This window comes from Oreochromis aureus, linkage group 11 (assembly GCF_013358895.1).
Source record: "Oreochromis aureus strain Israel breed Guangdong linkage group 11, ZZ_aureus, whole genome shotgun sequence".
Classification (NCBI taxonomy): Eukaryota; Metazoa; Chordata; class Actinopteri; order Cichliformes; family Cichlidae; genus Oreochromis; species Oreochromis aureus.
In genome coordinates, this window is record NC_052952.1 from 17,704,903 (window position 1) to 17,732,362 (window position 27,460).

At 39.0% G+C, this 27,460-nt stretch overlaps 1 protein-coding gene across 1 annotated transcript; it reads right to left on the reverse strand.

The window, feature by feature from the left end:
• Positions 1 to 920: 920 nt before the first annotated feature.
• Positions 921 to 27,256, reverse strand: LOC116325358 (complement C4-like). Its single transcript, XM_039619696.1, has 41 exons — positions 27,133 to 27,256; positions 26,353 to 26,530; positions 26,030 to 26,201; positions 25,853 to 25,923; positions 25,634 to 25,722; positions 25,473 to 25,555; positions 25,293 to 25,380; positions 24,280 to 24,397; positions 24,027 to 24,168; positions 23,027 to 23,139; positions 22,793 to 22,945; positions 22,542 to 22,709; positions 22,256 to 22,447; positions 21,586 to 21,729; positions 21,366 to 21,489; positions 20,967 to 21,038; positions 20,666 to 20,878; positions 20,452 to 20,563; positions 19,911 to 19,981; positions 19,688 to 19,827; positions 19,366 to 19,581; positions 19,231 to 19,282; positions 19,063 to 19,152; positions 18,771 to 18,977; positions 16,915 to 16,999; positions 16,546 to 16,741; positions 16,319 to 16,414; positions 15,768 to 15,930; positions 7,112 to 7,293; positions 6,824 to 6,982; positions 6,670 to 6,729; positions 6,507 to 6,597; positions 6,262 to 6,430; positions 6,048 to 6,132; positions 4,399 to 4,473; positions 4,225 to 4,327; positions 4,049 to 4,138; positions 1,818 to 1,916; positions 1,632 to 1,715; positions 1,362 to 1,494; positions 921 to 1,284 (listed from the first exon to the last, which is right to left on the reverse strand). Exons 1-41 carry the CDS (start codon positions 27,195 to 27,197, stop codon positions 1,146 to 1,148), a joined length of 5,082 nt encoding a protein of 1,693 aa, XP_039475630.1. The 5' UTR covers positions 27,198 to 27,256; the 3' UTR covers positions 921 to 1,145.
• Positions 27,257 to 27,460: the final 204 nt, after the last annotated feature.

The window sequence follows — 27,460 nt, forward strand, 5'->3', positions numbered from 1 at the left end:
TCCTAATCTCTGATGCTATGATTATCACCCAGTAGGCAAACTGAGCTCAGATGGAGGCAGGTAGGATACTCGCCCAGCTCTAACTGCCCTCCTGATGTCGATCCTGCTCCTTCTGACTGCATGCTTGCCAGGGTGGCAGCAGCTCTCCTCCAAAGGTATTAACTGGATGAAATTTAGTGACCTTTAGTAGACCTCAAGGATCTGTTAATTTTTAATGGTAGAGTAACCTGTAAGAGGCCTTTGAGTGATGTCATGATAAAACTGTCACGGTTCTGGGTCAGTGTTGACCCAGCATTTTGAGTTTCTTATATTTTGGTTTAATCTTGCATTATGGATTGTTTTCTTATTCTGCTTGTGTTGGTGGTGGCGATGATGATGATGATGATGATGATTATTATTATTAGAGTTTCCTGTTTCTGTTTATTCGTGTTTTAGGAATAGTGGTCATGTATTGTTGGAGTTCCATGTGTTATATTCTGCCTCTCAGTCTGCGTCATTGTTTAGTGGTTTATGGTTTCCTGTTTTGTTTTGAAGGAGTGTGCCTCATGTTAGTGTGTGCAGCTTTGTTCCCCCTGTCTCGTTAGCCCTGATCTCTCCCAGCTGTGTCTCCCTCCTGTTGTCCATTCCCTGATTACTTCCCTGTGTATATTAGCCCTGTGTTTGCCCTTGCTCAGTGTCGCGTCGTACCTTCGGATTATGCCTGTGTGTTTTCATGTTCAGTATTTTCATGTTCATTGCCATTGCTCAGTTTATGTTTGTTTTCTGCCAACAAATAATGCTGAGGTTTTTGAGTTACAATTCTGTGTTCGAGTCCTGCGCTTGGATCCTCCTCTACGCCTGCCCGCACACAGAGCCCTGACAAAAACATAGGTTTTTTGCTGTTTCACAAAAGGTTAAAAAGGGAATGTCCAGAATTTAGACTTTTTGAATGCAGGATATTTTATTAAAGCACTTTGTAAGGAGCAAAGGAAAAGCCAAATCCCAGATACATGCAGAACATACATGTGCAACTATGTGATGTGGTAGTAGAATAAGCCAAAAAGTAAAAGCAACAACAGAAACTCTTAACATCCATGCTAACTGTGTATCTGATGGGAAATTCATTTAACTGAGTTGCATGAAAATAAAAATGAGAGCAGGTTGTTTCACTGTCTGCAGCCATCCACCTTGTACTCATCTACGAACTCATCAAACTCCTTGCAAACATATTTATTGACACTTTTTCTGCATTCTTCTGAAGGCTTCTTTTCAACCCACGTGTTTGATTCCAGCAGATACTGCATCCTATAAAAAGAAAAAAAGGTTGACCAGAGAATCTTTTTACGAAAACTCACTTTCCTTAATAGCACTGACATACTCACATTCCACTTGAATCTTTTGTGGTGCCATCTTTGCCCATGATGAGATACTGTTTTTCCAAGTGTAATTTTCCTTTGCAGTGAACCCTCTTAGCAAACACTCGGACAGAGTTCTCACTCACTGACACATCGTTATCTAGCAGAAGGATTAGACTCAATAAATTATATTCATTATAATCATATAATTAAAGAAAGCTTTTTAATAAACATAATGAAACATACAATACAACAGTCAGTTTTACATCTTATAAGGCTTGTAGTTAGTTCACTTACTTGATCTGAGAACGTCAATTACAGAAGTAGTGTACAGCTCAAAGTTACTCTTCACAGAAATGCTGGAGACTTCAACAATATATGCTGGAAAACCAAAAAAAATGCTTAATATGATTAATATTTAAAAATCCTAATAGCAAACAGTTATTATTTGATGCAAATAAATGTTTTGTTTAGAACCCCCACCATAATCTACGATAGGGAAGAAGCAAGCATGTTGGACACGGTTAATCTTCCTAATTCTTCTTCTTCGATTGAATGTATCTTGTAGTTTATGACAAGGTCCTATAAAAAGATGAATGAACATGAGTGAGTTTTCAATTTGACATCAAACTAATAAGGCACTGGAATGCTTTTATTCACAAATACTTGTCAGAATGGGTACATATATAACATATTAAGCTAATTGGTTTCAAACACTTTCAACCATTCATTGGTAGATGTCATTCATCCATTGTTTACATGATAATCAAATACACAGCAGGGTGATTTTTCAGTCATATGATGCATTGGGTTTTGGGTTTAAATTAATATTTCTCATTCATAGACAACAGTAACATTCACAGGCGGTCAGTATATATTACTGTATATACTATATTACCAGTATAATAAGTATTCATTTACCCATCCAAATCATTAAACTTAGGTGTTCTACCATGGTCACAGGTATATAAAATCAAGTACCTAAGCATGCTTCTACAAACATTTGTGAACAAATGGGTTGCTCTCTGGAGCTCAGTGAATTCCAGCGTGGTACCAAGTGTTAGTATTATAATTAAGTGGAAGCGATTGGAAACAACAGCAATTCAGCCACAAAGTGGTAGGGCAGTCAAATCACAGTGTGGGGTTGGCAGATTTTGAGGCACGAGCGCACAGAGGTCGCCAGTTTTCTGCAGAGTCAGTATCTACAGACCTACAAACTTCATGTGGCCTTTAGGTTGGCATTTCTCAAGCTTCTCATGTTCTTTCTGCCTGATGTAGCTGCAGCCATCTTCCTCTGCTTCTTCACTACTACTTTGTCCGGCTGCTCAGCCATCACCAGTTTGTTAATCCCATAGGATCTTAGCTTGGTTATTCTCAGCTGCCCTAGGGGGCATATCACATTTTGACCTCAGGTCTTACGGGCTATACTCAGCACAGATGTTCCAGTACAGGCACTTTGGTTATGGTAATCCTGTTCAGGGAGGTTGCTGCGGTCTGCTTTTAGACCCACTCACCACTGAGCATCGTTGTTATGTGTTGCATCCTTCTCCCATATGTTCTTCTAGTTTTCCTCCATTTCCAGGCTGAGTGGGGCTGTTCTCACATTGTTCCCCTGCCACTGGGAGTACTCCTTGAATGGTTCAGTGGAGTATAGCTGGTTTATTCTCCTGCTTTCTATCTCTGTGTTCTACCTCATCAAGGGGTTAGCCAAGGCTGGGATCCTTTTCTTGGCAGGCCTCAGATTACTTCTTAGGCCCTTTGTCAGTTAGCAATTTTCTGCAGTTGGCTAACTGACCTTTATCTTGACCTCCAGTCTCCTTATCCATAGAGGGTACTGCTCCTTGTGGCCCTTCATCTTGTAGCCAAGTATCTGAAGGATAACTGTTGCTGTGGTATAGATCACCTGGTTGATTTCAGTGATGGTCGCAGTAGGGATACTCTGTAACTAACTTAAATCTTATGGTAGACAGTTGCTCTGGCTTTTAATGTCCCTGTTTTTTCTTGATTCCTGATCTCGGAGTGTGGGGATGATGATATCTCCCTCCTAACCTGATATCCTGATTCCCCCTTACTATAGCATTTGTGTTGTATCTCATCAATCTATAGTTGCAATAGCAGTTGCTTCTTGAAAATGTTGGAACACTGAACTACCAGTGTTTTGAATGTTAGTCTAGATGAAGAATTCATCGGTCCCACATCCTCTTTCACTAGGGTTACATGTATAGTAGCATTCCAGCAGTTCTCTATTATCATCCCTTGTCAACTTATGCCTTGTCCTAGTAGCCTAATTCTCATCAGTATGCCCTGGTACCTCAGCACCTCACGCACACCTTGTTAATCCAGGAGACATCCGAGCCACTATGGCTTTATTTATGTCTCGCTCACCCGATGTGGGTGTATTTAGGTGCACCCTTAGTGAGCCCTGTGAAATTTTTCTTTCTTACATTAAATGAAAAAGGAGTTTCAACAGAGTCTGTGCAGCCCAATCACAAATATGGGCTAGCGGTCTGTGGCAAAAACGATTTAAAGAAAATTTCATCTAATTTTGAGTTATGCTTTGCAAACAGCACTGATAATAAATTAAAGATAGTTTCAGCTGAATTGTTCCTACTAGATGATAAATTAATTTGACTGTTTCAGTGTTTTCCAGATTTAGATGTTTCAGTTTAGACAGAGGCCCTAATAAAGATTGAACAGTAAAAGTATTTTCCTACTTTCTGCGCATTGGCACACGTCCTCTGAACACAATGTGGAGACCATCTTGCTTCTTTGCGGTGCAGAATAGAACACAGTACACTTTCGATCTGCAGGAAAAACACAAATAGTCCTGATAATAAAATCCCTTCTATCCTAACAAATACACAGAGAAATTTCTGAAATGAAATCTTACTTGGTTCATAATAATCATAGAACGAGGCTGGAGCAGGCTGTAGAAGACCAACCGGTACCTGCTGTGTAGCTTCAAAACTAATACATTCCTCTGGTTTAAAAAGCTAGAGAGATTTAAAAATGTTTCAGTGTTGTCCAAGTACAATTATTGTATATAATTTGAATTCAGCAGTACCTCATTGAAGTATAGCAGAACTTTTCCAAAAGACTCCTCAAAATGGGAAATGTATTGCTCAGATGGCTCCATTAGCTGGAGAAGACAAGAATTAATTGATTATATGTTATAACAAAAGGGAAGTTTCTGAAGTTTACCTTTGATTTCCTTTTATTCCCTTGTATTTTATCTATTCACGTCCATGTGTGTTATCTTTCCATTTAGTTATTTCCCTTCCTTTTTCCTTCCCCAGCTGAAAATGATGTGCGGGGAGTCCAGTGTTCTCGTCGGTTCTAGTGAGCCTCGACCTCCCAGTGGGGTAACAGACTTTTGCGAATATGTGATGTCTTGATTAATCGAGCAGATATTTGAAGTTTACACAGCTACATTCTCGCCTGAAAATATCTTAAAATTTTATTTTGTGACCCAGAAAGAGTAATATTAAAACTAAGTAGCTGCCGCCATTGTTAGAAACTGGAATTGGTTGGGCGCGCTATGAATTCTGGGATAGGTTGGGCCATAAAGGATACACCCAACCCATCTTTCAAATCAGGGAAAATGAAGGATGCAATTGTCTGCCCCATTTGGTGCAGCCTTCGAATTGGGATGGCCTTCGTTGCCTGGCTGTGACGTAATCGGCCTTCAAATGTGGCCTCCAAAGCATGTTTGACCATATGAAGCTTTTCTCCTTCTCTGACAAGCATCAATGAGAAACCCCGATTCTTACAGAATGGAACTTCATTCCTTGCTTCTTTTTTCTGCTAGCTGTAAGATATTTCAAGGCAATTTCATGGCTATAGGCCTAATGAAGCTTTGTTCTTGTTGATTGTCAGTTTAAAAATAAGTGTATTTGCAGTTTTGGAATCTTTGGAACACAGGAGCAAAGAATCGTAAACATATTCAGGTGTTACAATTTGTTCATAAAGTGGACGTGGTACTGATAAAAAATGACACAAGAAATATATCACATGATGCAAACACATGATGCCTCTTTCATGTGAACATGCCAGCATGATGATCATAGCTTGTTATACGTCACACCCCAGTCACCCTCTATTTGAACTTTTGTTAAGTTCATGCATGTCTTTGCATTCTCTACTGAGCTACAGTTTTTACTTCCTGCTTTATTTTGATAGTCCTTTGTCTCTTCTGCTTTGTATTTAGTTTTGCTCTCCAAGTTTTCTTGTTGCTGATTAGCTGTGGTACACTCATGTTTCCACTCCTCCCTAATTGCCCTTTTGTGTCTGAGTGTATTTAAAGTGTTTTACTGTTGTTTGTGTTTTACTGTTGTGTTCACTACATGTTCTATGCTAGTTTTAGTTTGTTTGGAGTTTGCTATCAACCGAAAAGGTTAAGTTTTTGCTTACATCTGTTTACCTGTAGATTATGCTTTTGGGCCCTCACTCCTCCAAAATATGACATTACTTGTCTGAACTTTTGCTGTTTATAATTATTGGACTTTAAGTATTCATTCACTGCAGGACTGATTTGTGCCCTGATTTGTGAATAATAATGGCTTGTTTTATTATCTGCCCTTTATTTCCTTTGATATCAGCATCCAGATGTGACATCAAGGACCACAGGTGACTGAAACAGATGTGGCCCTCCCTTACTCCCACTGAGCAAGCAAGGGAGACAATGATGAAGAGTAGGAAGAGGCACCCACTAACCCTCTCCAAAGTTTTAGTTTCAGCCTTAAATCCACTCAGTAATGTGATGTCAGCAATGGCCATTCCTGTAAGATTGCTCTTCTGCCTATGGCCATGGAGAGGAAAAGACATGTTCAGATCATGGATCAGGAGTTGTGGACTTTTATTGCAGAGTTCTTTCTTTTGTGTATATTAATAAATAATAAATGTGATGTGGATTTTTTTTTTAACTAACCTGACACAGACAGTGTAAGTAACAGCCTCTTTTGTACTTAAGTTGTTATCAACAGTTCTCCTGTATCGGGTGTGAGCATCAGACCCCTCAATGGCTGTTCGTCCCAAGTCTTCCTGGTCTTGTTTCTCATCATCGTAGTCATAGTATTCATAGTTTTCTAATACCGGACCTAGATAGACAAAGATTAATGTAAGTGTGTGGCTTTTAGCAGTAGTTGTGATTTGTTAGCATTTACAAAAGCTCACGTGTGTACTTCACTTTCCCGTCCACTCTGACACTGATTGACAGATGGTCACAATCATCCTTGGGTTCCAATAAATGGTAAGCTTTAACAATCTGCAAGGGACATTTAGAGTCAATTATAGATCCGATTCATAATATATAAACAAAGAAGTGAATCCAGCATACTTTAAACTTAATTTCTCCTTTTCCAGTCAGATGCACGGTGATGTTGTTCCCTGTAAATTTCTAGAACAACAGACACAAAAAAATGTATTTAAAAACAATTCAGAATGGGATTTAATCTTATATAGATATGTCTGAGTGCATTGCTTTATGCTACCTTCAAGTCAGTTTCCACTCCTTCCATCTTATTTTCCAGTTGAAGTGTTACAATTTCATTCCTCATTGGAGATGTGAACTCTGCTTTCATTCTTGTTTCAGAACTGGCAGATTTCTTTAGCTCATACTCCGCAAGGGCTTCCAGAGCCACAAGGGTATCCTGGGAATGGTAAGAATTTATTAATATAATGTTTAACATCTCCACCCTGATGGTGAATATATGATGTCAGACAAAAGGAGAAACAGGAGCTCAATTCAAAGATGTACTCTTTGGCTCTAGCCTAATCACCTGTGTTGACTTGAAGCCTCCATAATAGTTTTCTTGGGAGTTTAACCAGCAGGCTATTTCATCAGCCTCTTTCATATGCCCAAGCTGAACTGCAGTTAGGAGAGCATAGGCTGTTGTCTCTACTGTGATAGCATCCACCTTTTGGTTTTCATCAGATGGCCAGAAAGTACAGTTATCTTTCGCTGATAATTAAAGATGCATAAACAAATAAATCAAATAACAGCAAAGAGTAATGTAATTATTGAACAATATAATGCTAAGTGATCCTTCTTTCTCAGTTGATCATCCATTATTAGCAATATCAAGAAATGCAATTTAAATTACAGATAGCAACAGTGGATTTTACACTGATCACCCAGACTTTGTGTAATGAAGGTACACAAAGTTCTCAGTGTTGGTGTTGTTCCTACATCATCATAATAATTTTGGTCCAGAGTAAACATTGGAACTGACCATTGACATTATTTAAGCATTTAGTTAGCATTAGCCAAGAAGTTAGTGTAACCTAGTTGAGAAAATGTCTTTTATTTTTCAATTTTCTTTCATTCTCCCTTTTATTTGTATAGGGTGACCAACCGTCCTCTTTTCCCCGGACATGTGCACTTTTCACATTCTGTCTGGGGTGTCTGGGGGGATTTTCGAGATTGATGAAAATGTCCGGGTTTTCCTGTATTCCAAAAGAGGACCCATGTGTGAGACGTCATCCCCGAACTGCTGTTTTGTGAGCGCTTGTTCTGCGCTCACAGACGGGACTGACAGCGTGCAACAATGCGCCTAATGATGTTTAAAAGATCCCAAAGCGCAAGTGCATCTTTTCAGACGAACTGCAAAAGAAATTTCCCTCGTACCGACCATAGCTAGTCCAGCTATGTTAGCTGGGCCGATGGTGATTTTTCGTTTTTACGGGCTGATGGTTTTGTTGTTGTTGTTGTTGTTATTGTTGTTGTTTTTGTAACGGTATAATCAATGAAAGGTCGTGGATTGGCCAGATGCTGGCAGATGTGTAAAAATAACTCAGTTATTTGGTGGTGGCTATGGCGGAGCTTCCACAGAGGCCAGCAGGTGGATGAGGGAAAGGTGAGGCAGGAGGAGGAGAGAGCCGAGGCGGCCGCTGGTCCGAGTGTCAGGTGAACTGAACTTCAGGTAAGAAGTTATGACCTGCAGTCTATCTGGGTCAGATATAAACTAAGTTTAGGTGGAGTTTATTTTCGTTATGCTGACTTTTTACAGTCAGTTACAATAACTCGTACTGCGTGCTAGCTAGCATGATGGAGTTTCTATACAGCTGGGTGGGTGCTATGATGTTACTGATAGTGATATGATATCGGTTTGGACATGTGGTGATAGGGAAACATGAAGATGAAACCAGGAGATGTCTTTACTGAATCATCAGAGCTGAACAGGTGGTGGAGACACAGGGTTACCTTTAAGGTGGCATGAATGAGTTGAAGGGAAGTTATGAACTGTTTCTGAGAGACAAATAACACCAGGATCCTTTTCTAAGTAGCTGACAGCTGGTAACTGTGCAGGGGCGGGTCTAGCAAAGTTTTGCCAGGGGGCCAGGTAGGGCATTAACAGGAAAAGGGGGGCACAAAGAAATACTTTTCTTTCTTATGCTAATTTAAAATGTCTCGCTTTTAATAAATAATTTCCAGAATCTTACAACCAAAGTTTTTATCTGATGTGAAATGTATAGAAATCATGCATATACCAACAAGACAGTGCACATCACTGTCACAACAGCGTTTGTTTTCATTCAAAGGCTTTATGGCTTTTCCTATAATACCTGGTGGGCCGGTCTCTAGTCAAATTGCCCTGGTCAATTTTTTGTCCCAGTCCAGCCCTCATACCGACCCAATACTGGTAATTTTTCTTATGCAGATGAGGCATTATTTCTGTACCATTATTTAATTCCAGAGGTTTTTAAGTTGTTTTTTTTTGCACTTGTTGACTTCTAAAAGCCTATTTGACATATTTTATTTCAGAGTTCATTAACCACACAGAGAAGGTATTGTTTTAATATGTTAAATATGTTTCTTTAAGCAAGTTCTTCATGACTGAGCTAAGTGTCCTCTTTTTTGGAAATCAAAATATGGTCACCCTAATTTGTATCAATGCATTTTCACACTTTTACTAGAAAAAATTTTTTTTGAAATGAGGAAGCGTGATCCTCTCTCTAATTTTATTTTCCTGCTTCACTGATCATGATGGGTGGCAGGGGTTTACTGGGACAAAAAATCAGCCCGGGCATTTTGACTAGTGAGGAGGAGCTCCATCTGCCCCCACCTGGGAAGAGCCTCAGAAAGGAGAGACATCTGAGGCAAGAAGAGGGGTCCCTATTTGCCTCCAACTCTCTCAACAACACCAACGACCAGGACCAGGGACCACGACCTTCCCCAGTCCCCCAAACCCCTGACAGGCCATCACCCTCCTCCCCCTCCCTTTCTCCCTCCTCCCCACACCTGAAATTCACTGAGGAGATGATGGAGCGGGTCAATGCCGGGCTCAGATCTACCCCCCGGCCCAATCCCTTTTTGTCCCCAATAAACCCCCCACCAGAGCAGCCAAAGGTTCGCCATCGAGCCCCGCCCTCAACAGAGCAATTGAAGTTACATTGCCCAGCCTCGCTCCCCTTAGTTCCTCCTTACCACCTTCATGCTCTGTCTCCGCAGTCTGATGTGTGATGTGTGGAGGGTCCAGGCTGCAAGGATTATGGCAGTGGTGACTTTTCCCAGGAGAAGCTGGGACCCTGTTTACTAGAAGGTTTTAAAATTTCTGTACTTTTAGGTGATAGAAGGAGACATGTGGCCTGGTCAAAACACAGAGAGCTGCACTCTAAAAGATCTTTAAATATAGTAAACATACCTTGTGTGCCACAGACTGCTCCCAAACACGAGGGGGCAAATAATACCTCTAAAACACCTAAGTTGGCTTTATTAAATGTTAGATCTTTAGCTGGGAAAACATTTTTAATTAATGATTTAATCACCGAGCACAGACTTGATTTTATGTTTTTAACTGAAACTTGGTTGGACCAAAGTAACAGTGGAGCTGTTCTCATCGAGACGACCCCTCCTAACTACAGTTTTATCAGTGAGGCCAGGGTGAGCAGGAGAGGAGGAGGGGTTGCTGTCTTATTTAATGAATCATTTCAATGTAAGCAGCTGTCTCCTGGAAGTTTTCAGTCTTTTGAATATGTGGCTTTACAGCTGAAGGCCATATCCAAAGTTGTGTTTCTTAATGTTTACAGGCCTCCCAAATACTGCACAGACTTTTTTAATGACCTCAGTGAACTGCTGTCTGTGATCTGTGTTGATTTCGACTGCGTAATTATTGTTGGGGATTTTAACATCCATGTGGACAACCCTCAGGACAAAGGGACTAAAGACCTGAGTAACACCCTGGGCAACTTTGGGCTGACTCAGCATGTAACAGAGGCCACACATAATAGAGGACACACTCTTGACCTACTGATCTCCAAGGGCCTGAGCATTTCAAAGGTTACTGTGACTGATGTGGGTCTGTCTGATCATTACTGTGTTTTCTTTGAAAGTAAAATTTCAGCCCACACAAATATATCAACAGCAATGATCACAAAACGGTGTATAACTGAACACAGTAGTGAGATCTTTAACCAGGTCTTCCCATTAACACCTGACCTGTCCAGAGGTTCAGTCAATGAGCTCATCAATAGCTTCAATGCTAAAATGTTAAATGCAATGGACACTATTGCTCCCATTAAGGTGAAGGTTATCTCTGGAAGGAAAAAGTCTCCATGGAGAAACTCCACACTGGTGAAAAATGAAAAAAGAGAGTGTAGGAAAGCTGAGCGCAGATGGAGAAAAACAAACCTGCAGGTTCATTATGACATCTATAAAGAGAAACTTCACAATTATAATTTACAACTGAGGAGTGCAAGGAGGTCCTACTTCTCTGACATCATCACTAAAAACAGTCATAATGCTCGGGTCTTATTTTCTACAGTTGACAGGCTAACAAACCCTCCTGTGTCAGTGGCAGCTGAACTTCATTCGACCATGGCCTGCAATGACTTTGCCAAATTCTTCACAGAAAAAATCCAAAAGATTAGACAAGCAATTGGTACATCAACAGCAGATTCAGGATATGTACTGTGTCCACCGAAAAACTGTTTAAACACCATGAAACAGTTCCACCCTATTAACAGCAAAGACCTGGAGGACATCTCAGGTCAACTGAACTCCTCCTCTTGCTGTTTAGATGTCCTGCCAACGAGTTTTTTCAAAAAGGTCTAAAGACTTTGGAGTCAGACCTGTTACAGATCGTCAACTTTTCTTTAATGTCAGGTGTGTTTCCAGAAACCACTAAAAACTGCTGTAATTAAACCTATACTGAAAAAGGACAATCTTGACAAGACACAAATGAACAACTACAGGCCGATCTCAAATCTCCCATTTTTAAGTAAGATCATTGAAAAAGCAGTTTCTCAACAGCTCAATTACTTCTTAACACAGAATAACTGCTATGATGCCTTCCAGTCAGGTTTTAGACAGAACCACAGCACTGAAACCGCTCTGACCAAAGTGTTTAATGACATATGTCTGAATACAGACAATGGAAAAATGTCAGTCTTAGTTTTACTGGATCTCAGTGCAGCATTTGATACAGTTGACCACAACATATTACTCAAACGACTGGAGAACTGGGCAGGTCTTTCAGGAACTGTGCTAAACTGGTTCAAAACATACTTAGAAAACAGGAAATACTTTGTACCAATAGGTAACTTCACATCTGAGCAGACAAGTATCACATGTGGAGTTCCCCAAGGTTCCATCTTGGGACCCCTTCTGTTTAACATTTACATGCTCCCACTGGCACAGATTATAAAGAACAACAAAATAAACTATCATAGCTATGCAGATGACACACAAATATATATCACAATGTCACCAGGAGACCGAGGCCCTGTACAGGCTCTAGGTAAATGCATTGAGGAAATTAACCACTGGTTGTGCCACAATTTTCTCCAGCTAAACAAAAACAAAACTGAAGTATTAGTCTTTGGTGCCAAAGAAAAACGATTACAGGTCACCAGAGAACTTCAATCTATACACCTAAAAACCACAAACCAGGCGAGAAATTTGGGTGTAGTGATGGATGCAGACCTAAACTTAGAAAAACACATTAAGACATTAACAAAATCAGCTTACTATCACCTCAAGAATATTTCAAGGATAAAAGATCTGATGTCTCAACAGGACCTGGAAAAACTAGTCCATGCATTCATCTTTAGTAGGCTTGATTACTGTAACAGCATCTTTACTGGTCTACCTAAAAAATCAGTCAGACAACTACAGCTCATTCAGAACTCTGCTGCTCGAGTCCTCACTAAGACCAAAAAAGTGGACCACATCAGTCCAGCTCTGAGGTCTTTACACTGGCTGCCTGTCCATCAGAGGATAGACTTTAAAGTTCTGATGCTGGTCTATAAAGCTCTGAATGGTTTAGGACCAAAATACATCAGTGACCTCCTGACCCAGTATGAACCTTCCAGATCCCTCAGGTCATCTGGATCCGATCTTTTATCAGTTCCCAGAGTCAGAACCAGACACGGAGAAGCTGCATTCAGCTTTTATGCTCCTTATATCTGGAACAAACTCCCAGAAAGCCTCAGATCAGCTGAAACACTCAGTTTATTTAAATCCAGGTTGAAGACTCACCTATTCTCAGCTGCATTTGAATAAAGCACCAAATCCACACTTTTAAGCTTAAATTTCAAAACTTACATTTTAACTACTGATTTTATCTACTGTTCTAATTTTTGATTTTATATACTGTTTTGTTTGTTTGTTTGTTTGTTTGTTTGTTTGTTTGTTTTAATCAATTTTAAATCATGCTTTTTATTTGTTTTTGTTTTTAATGTCTCTGTAAAGCACTTTGAATCACCTTGCTGTTGAATTGTGCTATATAAATAAACTTGCCTTGCCTAGTGACCGGCCCACCATGGTAGGGAAAAGCCATAAAGCGTTTATAATAAACTTAAATCTACACCACCCTCCCTATTCTGGTATTCTAAACAGTACTTAGCAAAAATATAAAACAACCTAATTTATAATTACATATACCTAACTAATAGGATTGCCAACTCCCAGCAAAAAGAGAAAAGGAAAAAAAATAGGGAACCACTCCCGTACCCTCTGCCTCAAGATGCTTAACTGACAAAACCGATTTTAATTTAATGCACGTGTTAATAGAAAATTGTACTTAGTAGTCAGTATAATCTTTTAATAATATAAGTTTGCATATGATAGAATACTGCATGATGACCTCTTTATAACTCAGACTGTTTTTAATTCACTGTGACCCGTTATCATGCAGGGAAGGAGCAGTACCTGCTAGATAAGAGCTTAATAAGCAGTTTCACTTTGTACCAGGTAGAGGAGCCTCTCCTGGCACACGCACACACGCGCACACACACACACACACATATCCGCACATGCTCGCGCATCAACATTCCACTGAACAAACGTATTCACTGTTGTATTACTCTTCTTGTATATAAATAAAGACCAGGGCAGTGGCAGAGTGCGAGTCTCGGAGCCCTCACTCCAAGTGCGAGTGCTCTGTGGCTGCCCTTGCATGCAAGTAAAACTGTGTGTTTCTCCTCTCTGATTCTCAGCTGAAGAAGTGTCTTAGAGTACATCTCTTGACAGCACGTATAAAACAAATGCACAGAAATCTATTATTTTTCTCCAGTAATTAAATAGATTTATCATCTTTCTTCAACAGCATTGCAGACTGCACAGATGGTACCTTCCCAAAGGAAAGAATATTATAACTTACTAGGGTATATTAGACCTAATATTTACTGAATACAATAATGGATTTCTATGAATTTTACATCAGATGAAAACTTTGGTTATAAGATTCAGATAATTATTTATTAAAAGCTAGACATTTTAAATATGAATAAGAAAGAAAAGTATTTCTTTGTGCCCCCCTTTCCCTGTTAATGCCCTACCTGCCCCCTGGCAAAACTTTGCTAGACCCGCCCCTGCACTCGTAGCTGTCAGTTATGTAGAAAAGGATCCTGGAGTTATTTGTCTCTCAGAAACAGTTTATAACGTCCCTTCAACTCATTCATGTCACCTAAAAGGTAAACCTGTTTCTCCATCACCTGTTCAGCTCTGATGATTCAGTAAGGACATATCCAAACCGATATCATGACCAGCAGCTTTTACGGCTGTGGCTCCAGCAAACATCAGCTGATACTAGAAATTAATATTAAATAAATTCTAACAACAGCTGATCAAGCTTAAATGTGTTGCTGTTGTTTAGCGCGACATCCGCTGGTTTTCTCTTTCTGGCGCAGAGAGAAAAGCCGATCAGCTGATCATTGATCAGTTTCATGATTGAATTAGCAACTTTCTAGCTTCAGTATTACGGGACAAATTGCGTTCCTTTTCACCTCAACTTTAAAGTTCAACCTCCTCGGCTGTAATTGGTCCAGCCCAGAGTCGATCATGACCAACTGGCCAATCCACCACCATTCATTTATACCGTTAAAAAAAGAAAAGAAATAAAACCCCATCAGCCCATAAAAACGAAAAATCACGAGCGGCCCACCGGGCAAATGCCCGGTATGCCCGATGGCCAGTCCAGCCCTGATGGGTGGTAATAATCTCATTTGTTTAGAAGCAATGTTTGTCCCACCTTCCAAGCAGAGGATCACCATCACATATTAGCTAGGTCTTTTGCACTTTGAAAAGTAAATAAGACAGGCTGCAGACGGTCCATGCTGAACTATATCGGCCATCTTGTTGATGGGAGCATGCGCTAGAGAGGCTGTGTGGCCGAGTCCCTTGCTATGTTCGACCTGATAACTCATCTTGTTTTTCTTTTGTGTGTGTTGATAAAGCAACTGGAACCGATTCATGGATTCTCTCCCGATGGAGATGGTGAGCTGGTGCCCAGACTGAACTGAACCCTTGTTGAAGAACTTGATTCTTTTTTTTACCGACAAACGCCAAAATAGTAACAACTGAAACCACCAAACAAAAACAGAACTGAACTAAAAAGCAATCAAGCAAACTTGACTAATGACCAAAAGGACAAACTGAAATATTCAGCTCGATAGGACTGTTTTTTTGTGTGGGTTTTTTGTTACGTCAGCTTATTACTATTGTTTTTGTTGAAATTGTAAATTGTATCTTATTTTATTTGCACCTTTCCAGAAAATAATAACTATTGTTGCTCATTTCCTGCCTCCAGCCATTTCATTTTGTATTTACCTCAGTTCCTATTGTAATCCTGTTGAGCGTAGTAACTGGTTTATACTTTGGGCTACTTTTAGCTAGACTACTTAGGTTGAGTAAGGGGTTACATTAGTCAATGCTGTTAAAAACTGTCACTAACAGCAGCCTAAAGCTGGCTAACAGCAAACCTAACTTGATCATTTATTTATTATACTGTATAACTTATTAAATAAATCACTTGAAATCCTACCATTTGTTCCAGAAAAGAGTTTTACATAACTTTAAGAGTTTTACTTTTTTCCCACATTTCAAAGCAATGACATCACAACAATATGGCCGGCTAGCTGCAAATTTGATCACAGACTAACGTTATTATGATGATGCAGAAAAAGCCCTAACATAAAAATATCAGATACACCTACTTTTAACCGCCCCTGCTTGAAGTTTTGCCCATGTACGTGAATGATCTGTTCCTTCTGCCAGGCACACTGAGAGGCAATAGGCTGTAATGGCAATGGCATAGGGATGCTGAAGCTCCGCTAGGTGTGATAAGAGATATGATGTCGATCTCAAAATGCTTGCTTCCTAGCAGAGAGTAGAATAAGTGAAAAAAAAATTATCTACTGCAATTCCAATGCAACTTATTATTTGGCATTTCTAAGAGAAACAACGTAATGATACGAACATGTTGTACTGGAATATATAACTATTTGAATAAATTTTATCGTTTCAACATTTGGTGACGTTGTGCTTTCTTCATTTTGCTGATCAATAGTGTTTGAAATCTGATCATAAAATAAACTTCTGTGAAGCGCATTTTTGTATTTGATGAATCATCAAAGTTATCAGGATTCATCCTCAGTGCAACTTGACTCTTGATATTTTAATTAGCTTTTGAGATGATGGACTACGTTGTCACACTGTCACTGCTAAAAACAGTTAGCACAGACAGTAGGTTCAAATATCAACTTACCACATCATTTCGCACTTCAGGCTGGAGGAATTCAAGGGACCGGTACAATGCAATAGTCATAAATGCAGTCATGGATGCATCTTGGTTTTTGCCTTTCTACATTAAACACATAGAAACAGTAATGTGCATTCAAATGTATGCACTTCAGATTTATCTATAAAAATCTGATACTGGGTTTACATATAGGCCAACATGCAGACCATGTTTTAACTTTTGAGAGAAGTTACCAGGACTCCTCTGTGTATCACAGGATTTGGATCACTGAACGACCCATCTTGAGTATTCTGTATTTTGAGCAGGTATTTGACTGGTTTCCTGATATTTTCTTCTGGCACAACTTTATTAATTCGGCCCTGCAGTCCAAAAACTGCTGTCTGGCGCTGTGCCACCAATGAAAATATTTTCACTACAAGGGCAGTCACCCTGAGCACAAAAGAAGATAAACAAGTGAAAGGAGCATATGGAAAAGTTTGTTTAATAGTCGTACAGAGTAAAAATGAAGGAAATTTGTTTTTATGTGACACTGTGACAGTAACAACCAAAAAACAACAGAAATTGAAGAAGTAATAATAATAGTGGCAATAACAAATACTCACCAATTACTGCTATAGGGCATTGTATAGAATGGGCCATAAGATCCATCAGCTTTGGTTCCCCACTTTGTTCTAATCCATGTATAGCCTGATTTAAAAAAAAAAATGTTTATATTATTTACAACAAGTGCTTTTTTAGTTACATCAGACAACATAACCAATCAACCAACCAACCAAACTTAATTTTCATACTTTTTGGTGCCACAGATAAATATTATCTATGTAATTTGTTATTTAAGAAGAGAATTAGAAGAAAAAAAAAAAAAAAAAAAGAACTGGGTGAGAACCAGTTGCATCAAAATACCTGATTTATAGGGTTAAAAAGAACTGCCAGTGAGAACCAGAATGCATCAAAATACTGCTGTTTGTGTCACATCATAACTCTTGTTATGTATTGTCATGGTCCCTGTGCCTTCCCGGCCAGCCCAGTGAGTCTCTTCCCCTACCTGTCTGCCCTGACTGGGTCCCGCCTGCAGTGATCTCAGTAATGCAGTTGATCTCTGGCTCATAAGGCTGGCGCTCTGAGCTATTCGTCGCTGGAATATTGTAACCCTCGTCAGTGTGTGGCTTTATTGTGAATCAGTTGTTAACGTCGACTTACCCTCGTCTATGTTTACAGGTTTATCTGGACCCCGTGAGTGTGAGTGGGTTGTTCGTGTGTGAGTGTTTGGACAAGGAGCGGAGTAAGTGTGAAGAAGTGTGTTTCGGGACCCTGGTGTTCTCCCCCCTTCACGTGTACATAGCGCACCGGAGTGATAAATAAAGTATTGTGCTACCTTGCTACCTCAGTCGCGCTGAGTCCGTCCACCACCGTGACAGTAATTTGGTTAATAAATGTGTCGGGGGTTGTGGCAGGCAATGTGATCTGTAATATGTGGTGCTAACAAGGGTATATGTAGTGCATTATTTTCTCATCGTGGATCTCTGAAAGCAAAATTCCTTCTACTTTATAAGCCTACTTTAGAGAGGAACACATATAATAGGGAGATGTGCAGTCTCTCATTGAGTCTCGTTTACGCTGGGGGTTTGTGAAAAGATTTTGTTTATTATTCAAATATGCTTTGCTTGTGATTGTGTAAACTCTGAATGACGATTCACCCTGATAAACATGAAGCCTTGCCTATGCTTATCAAATGCCTGTGAAGACAAGTTCCTGTGTAAAGAGGAACGGAAAGTGCCACTGAGCAGATGTTTAGTATAGTATGAACAGAACGTTTTAGCAAGATATGCATTTGTCTGTTAAGCAATCTATATTCTGAGAACAGGCGGAGACTGCCTCCGCCCTGTTATGTAACCTACATGCCTATATAACCTGCAATAAAGAAGTGTACTGGGTGACTCTCTCTCGAGACGTTCACCCATGTACATGTGATTGATTATATTGTCTCACTGTGTCTCTGTTTTACTTGGCAGCCTTCTGTTTGGGATTTTCCCCCGACAGGGTTTGACTTTACAAATGTGTTGCTGCGACAACTGATAAACCAATAACGTAATGAAGAAAAACTTAATCCAGCTAAAAAGTACTGATTCACATTTGGGGAATGGCCACTAGTACAGCCTCATGATGTTTTATCTGTATGTATTATTGCAGGGACTACCTTGCAATATAAAGCATCATGAGATGACTGTTGTTGTGATTTGGTGCTTTATGAATAAATACAGTTGAAATTGAGTTGAATTGAATGATCTATCCATCCCTTGTTCCTTTCTTTAAAAGGATTTATTTATTTTTTTTTTTTAAAGACACAGAATGGGGTCAAGAGATCAGCCAAAATATTAGAAATTCTAATTACAAACATCCTCAATAAATAATAAAGATGTAATTATTTAAGGAATTAACTGTTCTGGTGTGTACCTACCATACTCAATTTTATTAAGAGCATCATCTCTGCTTCCAGGAGGCAGCTCAACCCACTGATTGCTCAAGTCAAGGTACCGGACGGCTAGAACTGTGGGAGCCAGTCTTATCATTGTCTGCTCTAAACATCCTTTTGGCAAAACGATCATCTTAGCAATTTTTTCAGAAGAAAGAAGTTTTCGTGTAAATGAACTGCCAAATCCCTTCCCTGTTAGATGAGAACAATGAGAAGGTAAGAGTCCAGGTATTTACGAACGTCTGTGAGTTGTATGTCTGTGTCTCTCAGTGTCTACCTTCCACTGAAACAAATATATTGGAGCTGAAGTCAGGGACTGTGTCATCTGGTAAGGATCCATCAATGATCACGGTATTTGTGCTTCTCCCTATGATAACAAAAGTAAGTTGATATTAAAGATAACATCTGACATGAAGGTTTTACTGAGAAATACTGAATCACTCACCATCTAAGTTAAGGACTCTGGTTTCTTCTTCTCTCTTTTCAAATCCTTCCATCTATAACATAGGATGATTGTTTTGGATTTTCAATTACTATAAAAAACATTTCATAGAACGATAAACTAATGCATTTCACTCACCTGCACATTCAAAGTTTTTTCTATTGCATCTATTCCAAAGCTATTCTCCATATCATAGAGACGTATTTTGATGGGTATTGAACCAGCAACCATGGGCACAGCAGAGAAGGAGACAAACTGAGAGGATTGGGGTTTAAGAGTAATGTTAACATAAGATGAGGTGGTGGCTGAACCAGGAGAGCAAAGTCCTTCAGTTTGTTCCATGTGCACTGCCACCTGTGAACATGCAGGTGTCCAAGAAGACAAAAACATCTTTACTTATTCCACACAAAGTAGTTACTGTTTCCAGTGACACTCAGCGCTGATGTTGAGGTTAATCTACCTGAAGTTCAGAGTCATCATAGTTGTAGATAACAGGTGAAACCGACAGCTGCTCAAATTTTTTCACAAATGAGGGCAGTCTCAGAGACACAAATGACCTCTTAAAGGCTCTGATCTCCTCTGGCTTAACGACACAGAAACCTGAGTGAATAGAAGTAAGTTGCAGTTAAGGAGATCCAGTCAAATATCTGTGATGTGTTTATAAAGCACAAAGTTATTATTACCGGTGGATGGAGATAATGTGACAACCTGAATCTCCCATGTGGTGATGGAATCAGGAAGAAGCAAAGAGTAGCTACAAGAGTTTTTGATGAAGAGAAATCAAATTAAATCAAATCAATCAGACAAATGTCACAGTTTCAAATATAAGCTGCTTAACTGAAATAATCACACTCACAGTATTCAAGCAGCAGCAATAAAGATGAGTACATAAACAAAACTGCTTCATGGTGTAATTATGTATCTAGCCACTGTATTTGACTGGAAATGAAAAAAATGAAATATGTTTATTAACGCTACATCAGGGGTCCCCAATCTCAGTCCGCGAGGGCCGGTGTCCCTGCAGGTTTTAGATCTCACCCTGGGTCAACACACCTGAATCATATGAGTAGTTCATTACCAGGCCTCTGGAGAACTTCGGGACATGTTGAGAAGGTATCCATTTAAATCAGCTGTGATGGATCAAGGACACATCTAAAACCTGCAGGGACACCGGCCCTCGTGGACTGGGATTAGGGACCCCTGCGCTACATTAAAAATGCTTACGTTCTTTTGTTGATGACTTCAAATTCTACAAATTCAAAGCTTGGGGGAAAATATCTTCGAATGTATTGAGACGTGTCCAAGAAGAACTCTTCGATTTCATCAGCAGTTGCAGCTGAAAAACAGAAAACAGAAGTTCAGAGTCAAACTTTGATAACCAAGCTACAGCTATTAAATTATACTCAAGCTGATCTTTAAAGTGTCATTTTCATCTCACTCCTGCCAAATCCTTTTTGGAGTTCTTCCTGGATCATTTTTTGTCTTAGACGCTCGGCTTCAAGGCAGCACTTTAAAAACACTTCAGCACAAGTTGGATTTTTTTTCACTAGAAGGACCCGATCTGCTCTTTCCCGACAAGTTCGTTCCATCGGGATTCGAGAAAATCCGTGAACACAACACTCTTGCAGGCTTTCCTCTGTGTAGTTCAGTTCTGAAAGGAACGAGAAAAGACAAATTATGCACTTCCAGGAGGTATTTTTGTTATAAGAATAACATTTTCAATACCGGAATCCTCTTACTTAAGGCCATCATTTCCTGTTCAAGGTCCACTGAGCGTCTTTGTCGCACAGATGGTGAAACACAGCCAAAGTCTGAATGTAACAGGAAATATATATATTTATATAAAATTAACAGTAAAAGTCAGCATACCTTATACATTTGCTCAACAGTAGCTTTAAGTTTCAGTTTTTGTCTATTAAAAAAATCCTTGTTGCTTTTTAAGGTCAACAGGGCCCATATTACAAGAATAACACAATAGTGGTGTGTAATCAGCACTTTCTAAGACTTTTTTGAACCCATATTTTGGATAACTGTCTATTCCAGCAGACAACCATTCCCTGACATTTATTTGACACCAAATATAAAACGAAAACTCTTTTCAATTAGTATTTTCATTTCAATGTTAATTTTTCTCTTACGCCTTCTCCATACAGACAGATCGTTAGATACAGCAGCCAAGCCAGCGTCTAATAGAACTGATGCTGAGTCAGGTCCTCCACCATAGGAACAACCTAGATCATATGACTTCATAGTAGAAAATACCTGACAAATAAGAAGAAAAGCTTAGACTTACTACTATGATCACCTATAAGTTACAAAAAATACCATAAGTATAAAAGTAGTGTGTGAGACTGTAACCTGTTTGGGTGTGAGTTTATTGTCAGCATTGAGAGCGTAGAAGGCCTTATCCACAGCCAGCAAAGCCACTTTTGCTCTGTTCCCATGTAGATCAAAGTCTATCTTTGATCGTGTGTTAGGTGCGAATGGACCTTTGGGTTCCACCTATATTAAGACATTTAAGATATAACAGGATTTATTTTTTTTGTTTTCATTGTTTTATGTTCAATCAACCAAAATCAAATAAATATATCAATATAAATACATGTAGACAGGACTAAATCTAAATTATTTAAATATATGCTATGTTTGTACACTTCCATTAGTTAAATATTTGTATGTAATGTCACTTCCTCTGTGTGTGTGTGTGTGTGTGTGTGTGTGTGTGTGTGTGTGTGTGTGTGTGTGTGTGTGTGTGTGGGGTGGGGGGTGTTATATATATGTAAAAATATAAATTATCTAAATGATCATTGGAACAATTTATTTCAACCCCTTAAAAATAAGAAGAAATTTCATAACACTAATATTCATAGGACATATTACAGTGTCCTATAATGTCCTTGTCCAAATACTTATGGAAGTTATAGGTTAACAAACAATCGAAAAGGATCCAAATTAATAAGAATGAACAGATTTAAGCAGTTTTGTTTTCTCTGCTTGTGCTGCACTTTTATCTGTTCTGTTTACTTACCTTGACATTTAGCTCACATTCATCCCTGACATCTACCCACACTGAATCAGCTATCACGTCACCGTTAGTGTTGTGATAGTAGCCAATCACACGGAAAGATGGAACCATATTATGTGTTATCTGCAGTTGGAGTTTAGCTGATATACCAAGTGGGAGTGAGCCAGTGTTTACTACAATTCCTCGGCTTAAGACCTGAAACGAAAACAATTAAAAAGTGTTTAATCAAAACAAAACGCTGCTCCTTTATGAGAATGCACAATATTGCATTTAGTCAGATATTTCTGACCATGTAGTGTATATATCCACTGGATGGGCTGTTGATGGTGTTGAATGTTATGGTAAGGAATTCATTCACAGAGTAGATCCTGCTGGTAAAAGTCATGTAAAGGTAGCTGCCATGTTGAGAGGAAGCACGTCGTATTATTTTTCTCTCTCGTAATCCATTTGTAGAAACCTGTTGGAGGCAGATGAACAAACAGTTAAAACTGGAATAAAATCTGTTAAACAAAACCTTTGAATAAGGTTGGGGATACTAACTTCAACTGTAATATCAGCTTTATCAGGAACATTAAAAGTATTGAACAGTGCCCCCTCTTGATCAGTGGTGCCTTCCCAAGATTGTGATGGTGGTAGATTAATATTTACTGATACGTCAGCTGCTGGAGAGCCATCTGGCAGTCTCATGACAACCTATATAAACAGGAAAGTGTTTTATTAAAGATCATTACAGTAATTTGTGTAACTATTCCCATGTCATAGTTTCAGACATACCACCACGTCCAGTGGATATCCAGGAATAAAATGAGATCGAGTTCGAGAGAGGTCTATCGTGTATTTGTGGGCAAAGATTCGCAGGTAAACTTCTGCCTCTTGTATTTCACCACCTAGGCCAAAAGATTTTCACAGTATTATCAGAAAAAATTAAAGGTCACATTAACATTTCTCCATGTCTTTGGCACATTGCAGGGGGTTTCTCTTTAGGTTTTAGTTGCATTAACATTAACTGAATTATCATTCTAGTCATATTGTAGTATAATTTCTGTCATTTAAATTAAAATTTCAGTATACAGTAATACAACGTTTGCACAATAGGACAGTCTACTTCCACTAAGTTCCACTAATTTAATAGTTTCATGAGATTATACTCCATCTATCCGTTTTCATAATTGCTTTTGCAGTTGTTATGAAAATGGATGGGTGGAACTTGGGTTATGCAGAGACTGTACCACTCCCAGCTGACATATAGGTGAGACAGTGAGAACAATCTGGTGGTAACAGTATAACTTCTAGAGGGTAGAACGTTTTAAAAATCTTGTTTACATCAGAGTCTGCAACTAGTTTTCTCTCAAAACATAACTGCTTAAATACAATTCCAGCGGGTTACCCACATGGTGAGACTGACTTCTAAAAGGACGATGTTTGAATGATTTCAACACTGTCATATGTTGGTGTATTACTGTAATTGTACATTTGTCAAGATGCTTTTTTTTATTTAATTACATCTTGCTTTACTATGACTATTGTACATTGTAATTCCTAACCTACAGTATACTAAAGTAAAAGAGAAACAGTATTTAGATTGTCTTGTATGTCTTGTATAAATTGACAATAAAAAATGTTTGAATCTTTAACTCCAACATATTGTATGTGTACGGTGTACTTACCTAATCACCTATTTATGTATGCCTACAAAGAACATTACTGATCAAGTAACAAAAATACAACTACATTTGAATAATTACTAACTGATTAATGTAAATATCTCCTTTACTTTGTATGTTGGTAACAAACACTCTCAAATAGAGTTGATCTCCATTTTCCTGCATCTTAGAGACAGTTGTGCTCAGCTGGTTCTGAAGTTTTGCATTTGTCTCATTTAACCAAAGAGAAACCTTTGCATTTCCATCTTTGACCTGCAACAAACAGTAAAGCTTTAAGAAACGCAACAATGATGATTTGCAGTATGTTACTGATTTTAAATTTGGAGACTTTTTGAATTTTGGATGGACTGTCTACATCCTCACCGAACCAGTCAGCTCTAGACCCTTGATAAAAGAGATTTTCTGATCACCGGAGCCATCTTTTTTTACGACTCCAAATTGGCAGTGGTAGGCTCCTTTAACTTTTTCACCATGTGTGTACCTAAAGAAGAAAAGCAAAGAAAGAAAGAAGGAAATATGATAGTAACATGGACACTTGAAGCATACAATTTTAACTTATTATCAATCAAGCAGAGGTCTAGGGTCTGGGTAATTAGTCACACAGGGTACAGATTTCCAGCTGAGCCTCTTTCAGGTCAGCTGCTGTCACACTCGACACGTTCAGCGCAGCAGTTGTTCTTGGAGCTTGGTACTTAGTCTTAAAGGGTGGGGATGATATCTCCTCCCTGATCTGACATCCTGGCTCCACCTTTGTGTTGTACCTCATCAGTTTCTATTTGTGATAGAAGTTGCTTTAGAACGGCATGTTCTAATATCCTGTTGGGTGTCAGAGAATCCACAGGCCCCACATCCTCTTCATGTAACCCCTTCCACTGGGATTACTTGCAGCTTCCTATTCTCAATCACAAGAGACTCCACCCATCCTGCATCTCACCTGTTTGACCTACTGTCCTCTGGGAGGCGCTACAGGTCAATCCAAACCAGTACCAACAGACTGGGGAATGGTTTCTACCCACAAGCCATCTCGTTACTGACCACACACATACACAGCCTAAACTCAAACATCAATAACTGTCACAAGCATAAAACACACACACACACACACACACACACACACACACACACACACACACACAAGACAATGTGCAATATTACAGAACTAACTTTTTAAATGTTCCTATTTGGTATCTTAGATTTGTTTTTATTGTATTTATTTATACATGCTACAACAGGGGAGGTGTTTCTAATTTCGTTGAACATCCTATGTTTAATGACAGGATATGGGATCTGATTATTTTCAAGGTTTTTCTTGATATTAATTTGTAAAGAAAGCTTATCAGCAGAGTTATTTTAACGGAAAGAAAATAAGTACTTACATTGCTGAGATGGTGAATCGAAGCTCTTCATCAGTCAACAAAATGTATCTCTGATCCGTTGCGATGTTCACATCAAAGCTTGGTAAAACTAGAGTTTTTAACAATAAACAATTTTTCATATACTTTCTGTGAATTTGAAGAATGATATAAACTGTGTGAATCAGTTTATAGTAAACTTACTAAATTTCTGGACTTTGAACTCTCTGACGGCAGCATTTGCTTCATCATCCTCATAGTGTGCAGTAATCTTCCACGTACCCGTTCTTTACGAACAACAAAGTATAGTAAGCATCAAAGTTGCTTGACATCTTCACTTTTATTCAAAATTTGTTGCAACCTACTGAGAGATTTCAGGTATGGGGAATGAGTCTTGATGTATTCCTCCCTTTGCAATCTTCATGATTTTCATTACTCTATTTCCAGCAGCATTCTGTCATAGAGTGACCAAAACACAGACCAAGAGAAGAAGGCATGAAAACTGTATGTCTCTGTCTTTCAAAGTTATATTACCAAAGATATATTTATAAAGAAAATCTATATTATTAATAATTATAACTCACAATTACTGATATGTGGACAGGTTCCTCATGAGGCCTCATCGTATGGTCAAGAGTGAAGATTCTGTACTTCACTAAAAGAACGATAACATAAAAGGAATATAAAATGTCTTTTTTAAAAAGATTCACCGTTAGGTAAAGTCTGTAGAATTGCTTAATTTTCTTTTACTTTGTTTTTACCTCTGTCTGTTGGGTTATAAATTGGCTGAGCTGTCTGAATGAAGATGTAGCCCCTGTGTTTTGACACCAGAACCCTTGTTAACTTCCTGTTGGGAGTGAAGGATTGGCTCTCTGCCACGAGCATAACGTAAGAAGGAAATTGAGGCAATCTTAACAAAGAATCCATTTTTAGCTGTAAAGATATAAATTATAAAGTTAGGGCAAAGTGGGTAGTTGCTACTCTGTTCTGTCTAAGCAACTTGAGGCAACTGTCGTTGTGATTTGGTGCTATATAAATAAAATTGAAGTGTCTCTGTTGTAACTTTCTGGTGAAGTTTGCATACCTTGAGCTCAACTAATTCTGTCTTCTCTCTGCATGAAGCCTTTATCTTCTCAGACAAAATAGTATTAGAAGTCTCATCCTCCAGGTAGAGACTAACAGGTGTGTTACAAGTTTCCATCTGGACAAATACTTTCTCATTAACACCCACATGAAACACATTTGGGGCTGAGATGATGAATCTGCACACAAAAATGAAAGATAGTGTTTGCTGTATCGTTCATTAATCTACTTCCCATTAAATGATTTTTCAATAACCATGCAATCTGGAGTGCTGCATATTCAGTATTATCTATAACATGAAGTCAAGTTGAGTCTTAGGAAAGATATATGGGAATACTAATTCAAGGAGTTCGCCTTGTAATCGGAAGGTTGCCGGTTCGAGCCCCAGCTTGGACAGTCTCGGTCGTTGTGTCCTTGGGCAAGACACTTCACCCGTTGCCTACTGGTGGTGGTCAGAGGGCCCGGTGGCGCCAGTGTTCGGCAGCCTCGCCTCTGTCAGTGCGCCCCAGGGTGGCTGTGGCTACTATGTAGCTTGCCATCACCAGTGTGTGAATGTGTGTGTGAATGGGTGGATGTCTGGATATGTAAAGCGCTTTGGGGTCCTTAGGGACTAGTAAAGCGCTATATAAATACAGGCCATTTACCATTTACCATAATACATGTAATTTATTTAATCTATAATGTCATTTTCAGAGTGAAATCTTAGTTAATCCATTATATAACAATCATAAACTAGTCAACATCGCATTAAAACATCACATTTCGTTCTTCCTAAATTTACCTGTTTTGTGCTGAACACTCCACGATCCATATCAGGAGCTGTATCACAAAAATGTGGCACTTCATCGCGCAGCTTTGATTTCTTTGCCTGCTTTGACACAGACTTTAGATTAACTGAGGTTTTGTTAGTCATCCACCCCTGTATTTCACAACATTTGGATCTTATCAGTGCCCTCCCCCTGCTTTGTTTTTCCAGCTTCAGCTGAAAAACATGTATTGCTCCTTAAAGTGATAAAACTGCATGTGTAGACACTCAAGACATAATATGACAACAGTTTAATACCGGTAGATGTAGCATGTGTCCTAATGTGCGCAGATGTGTAATGTAC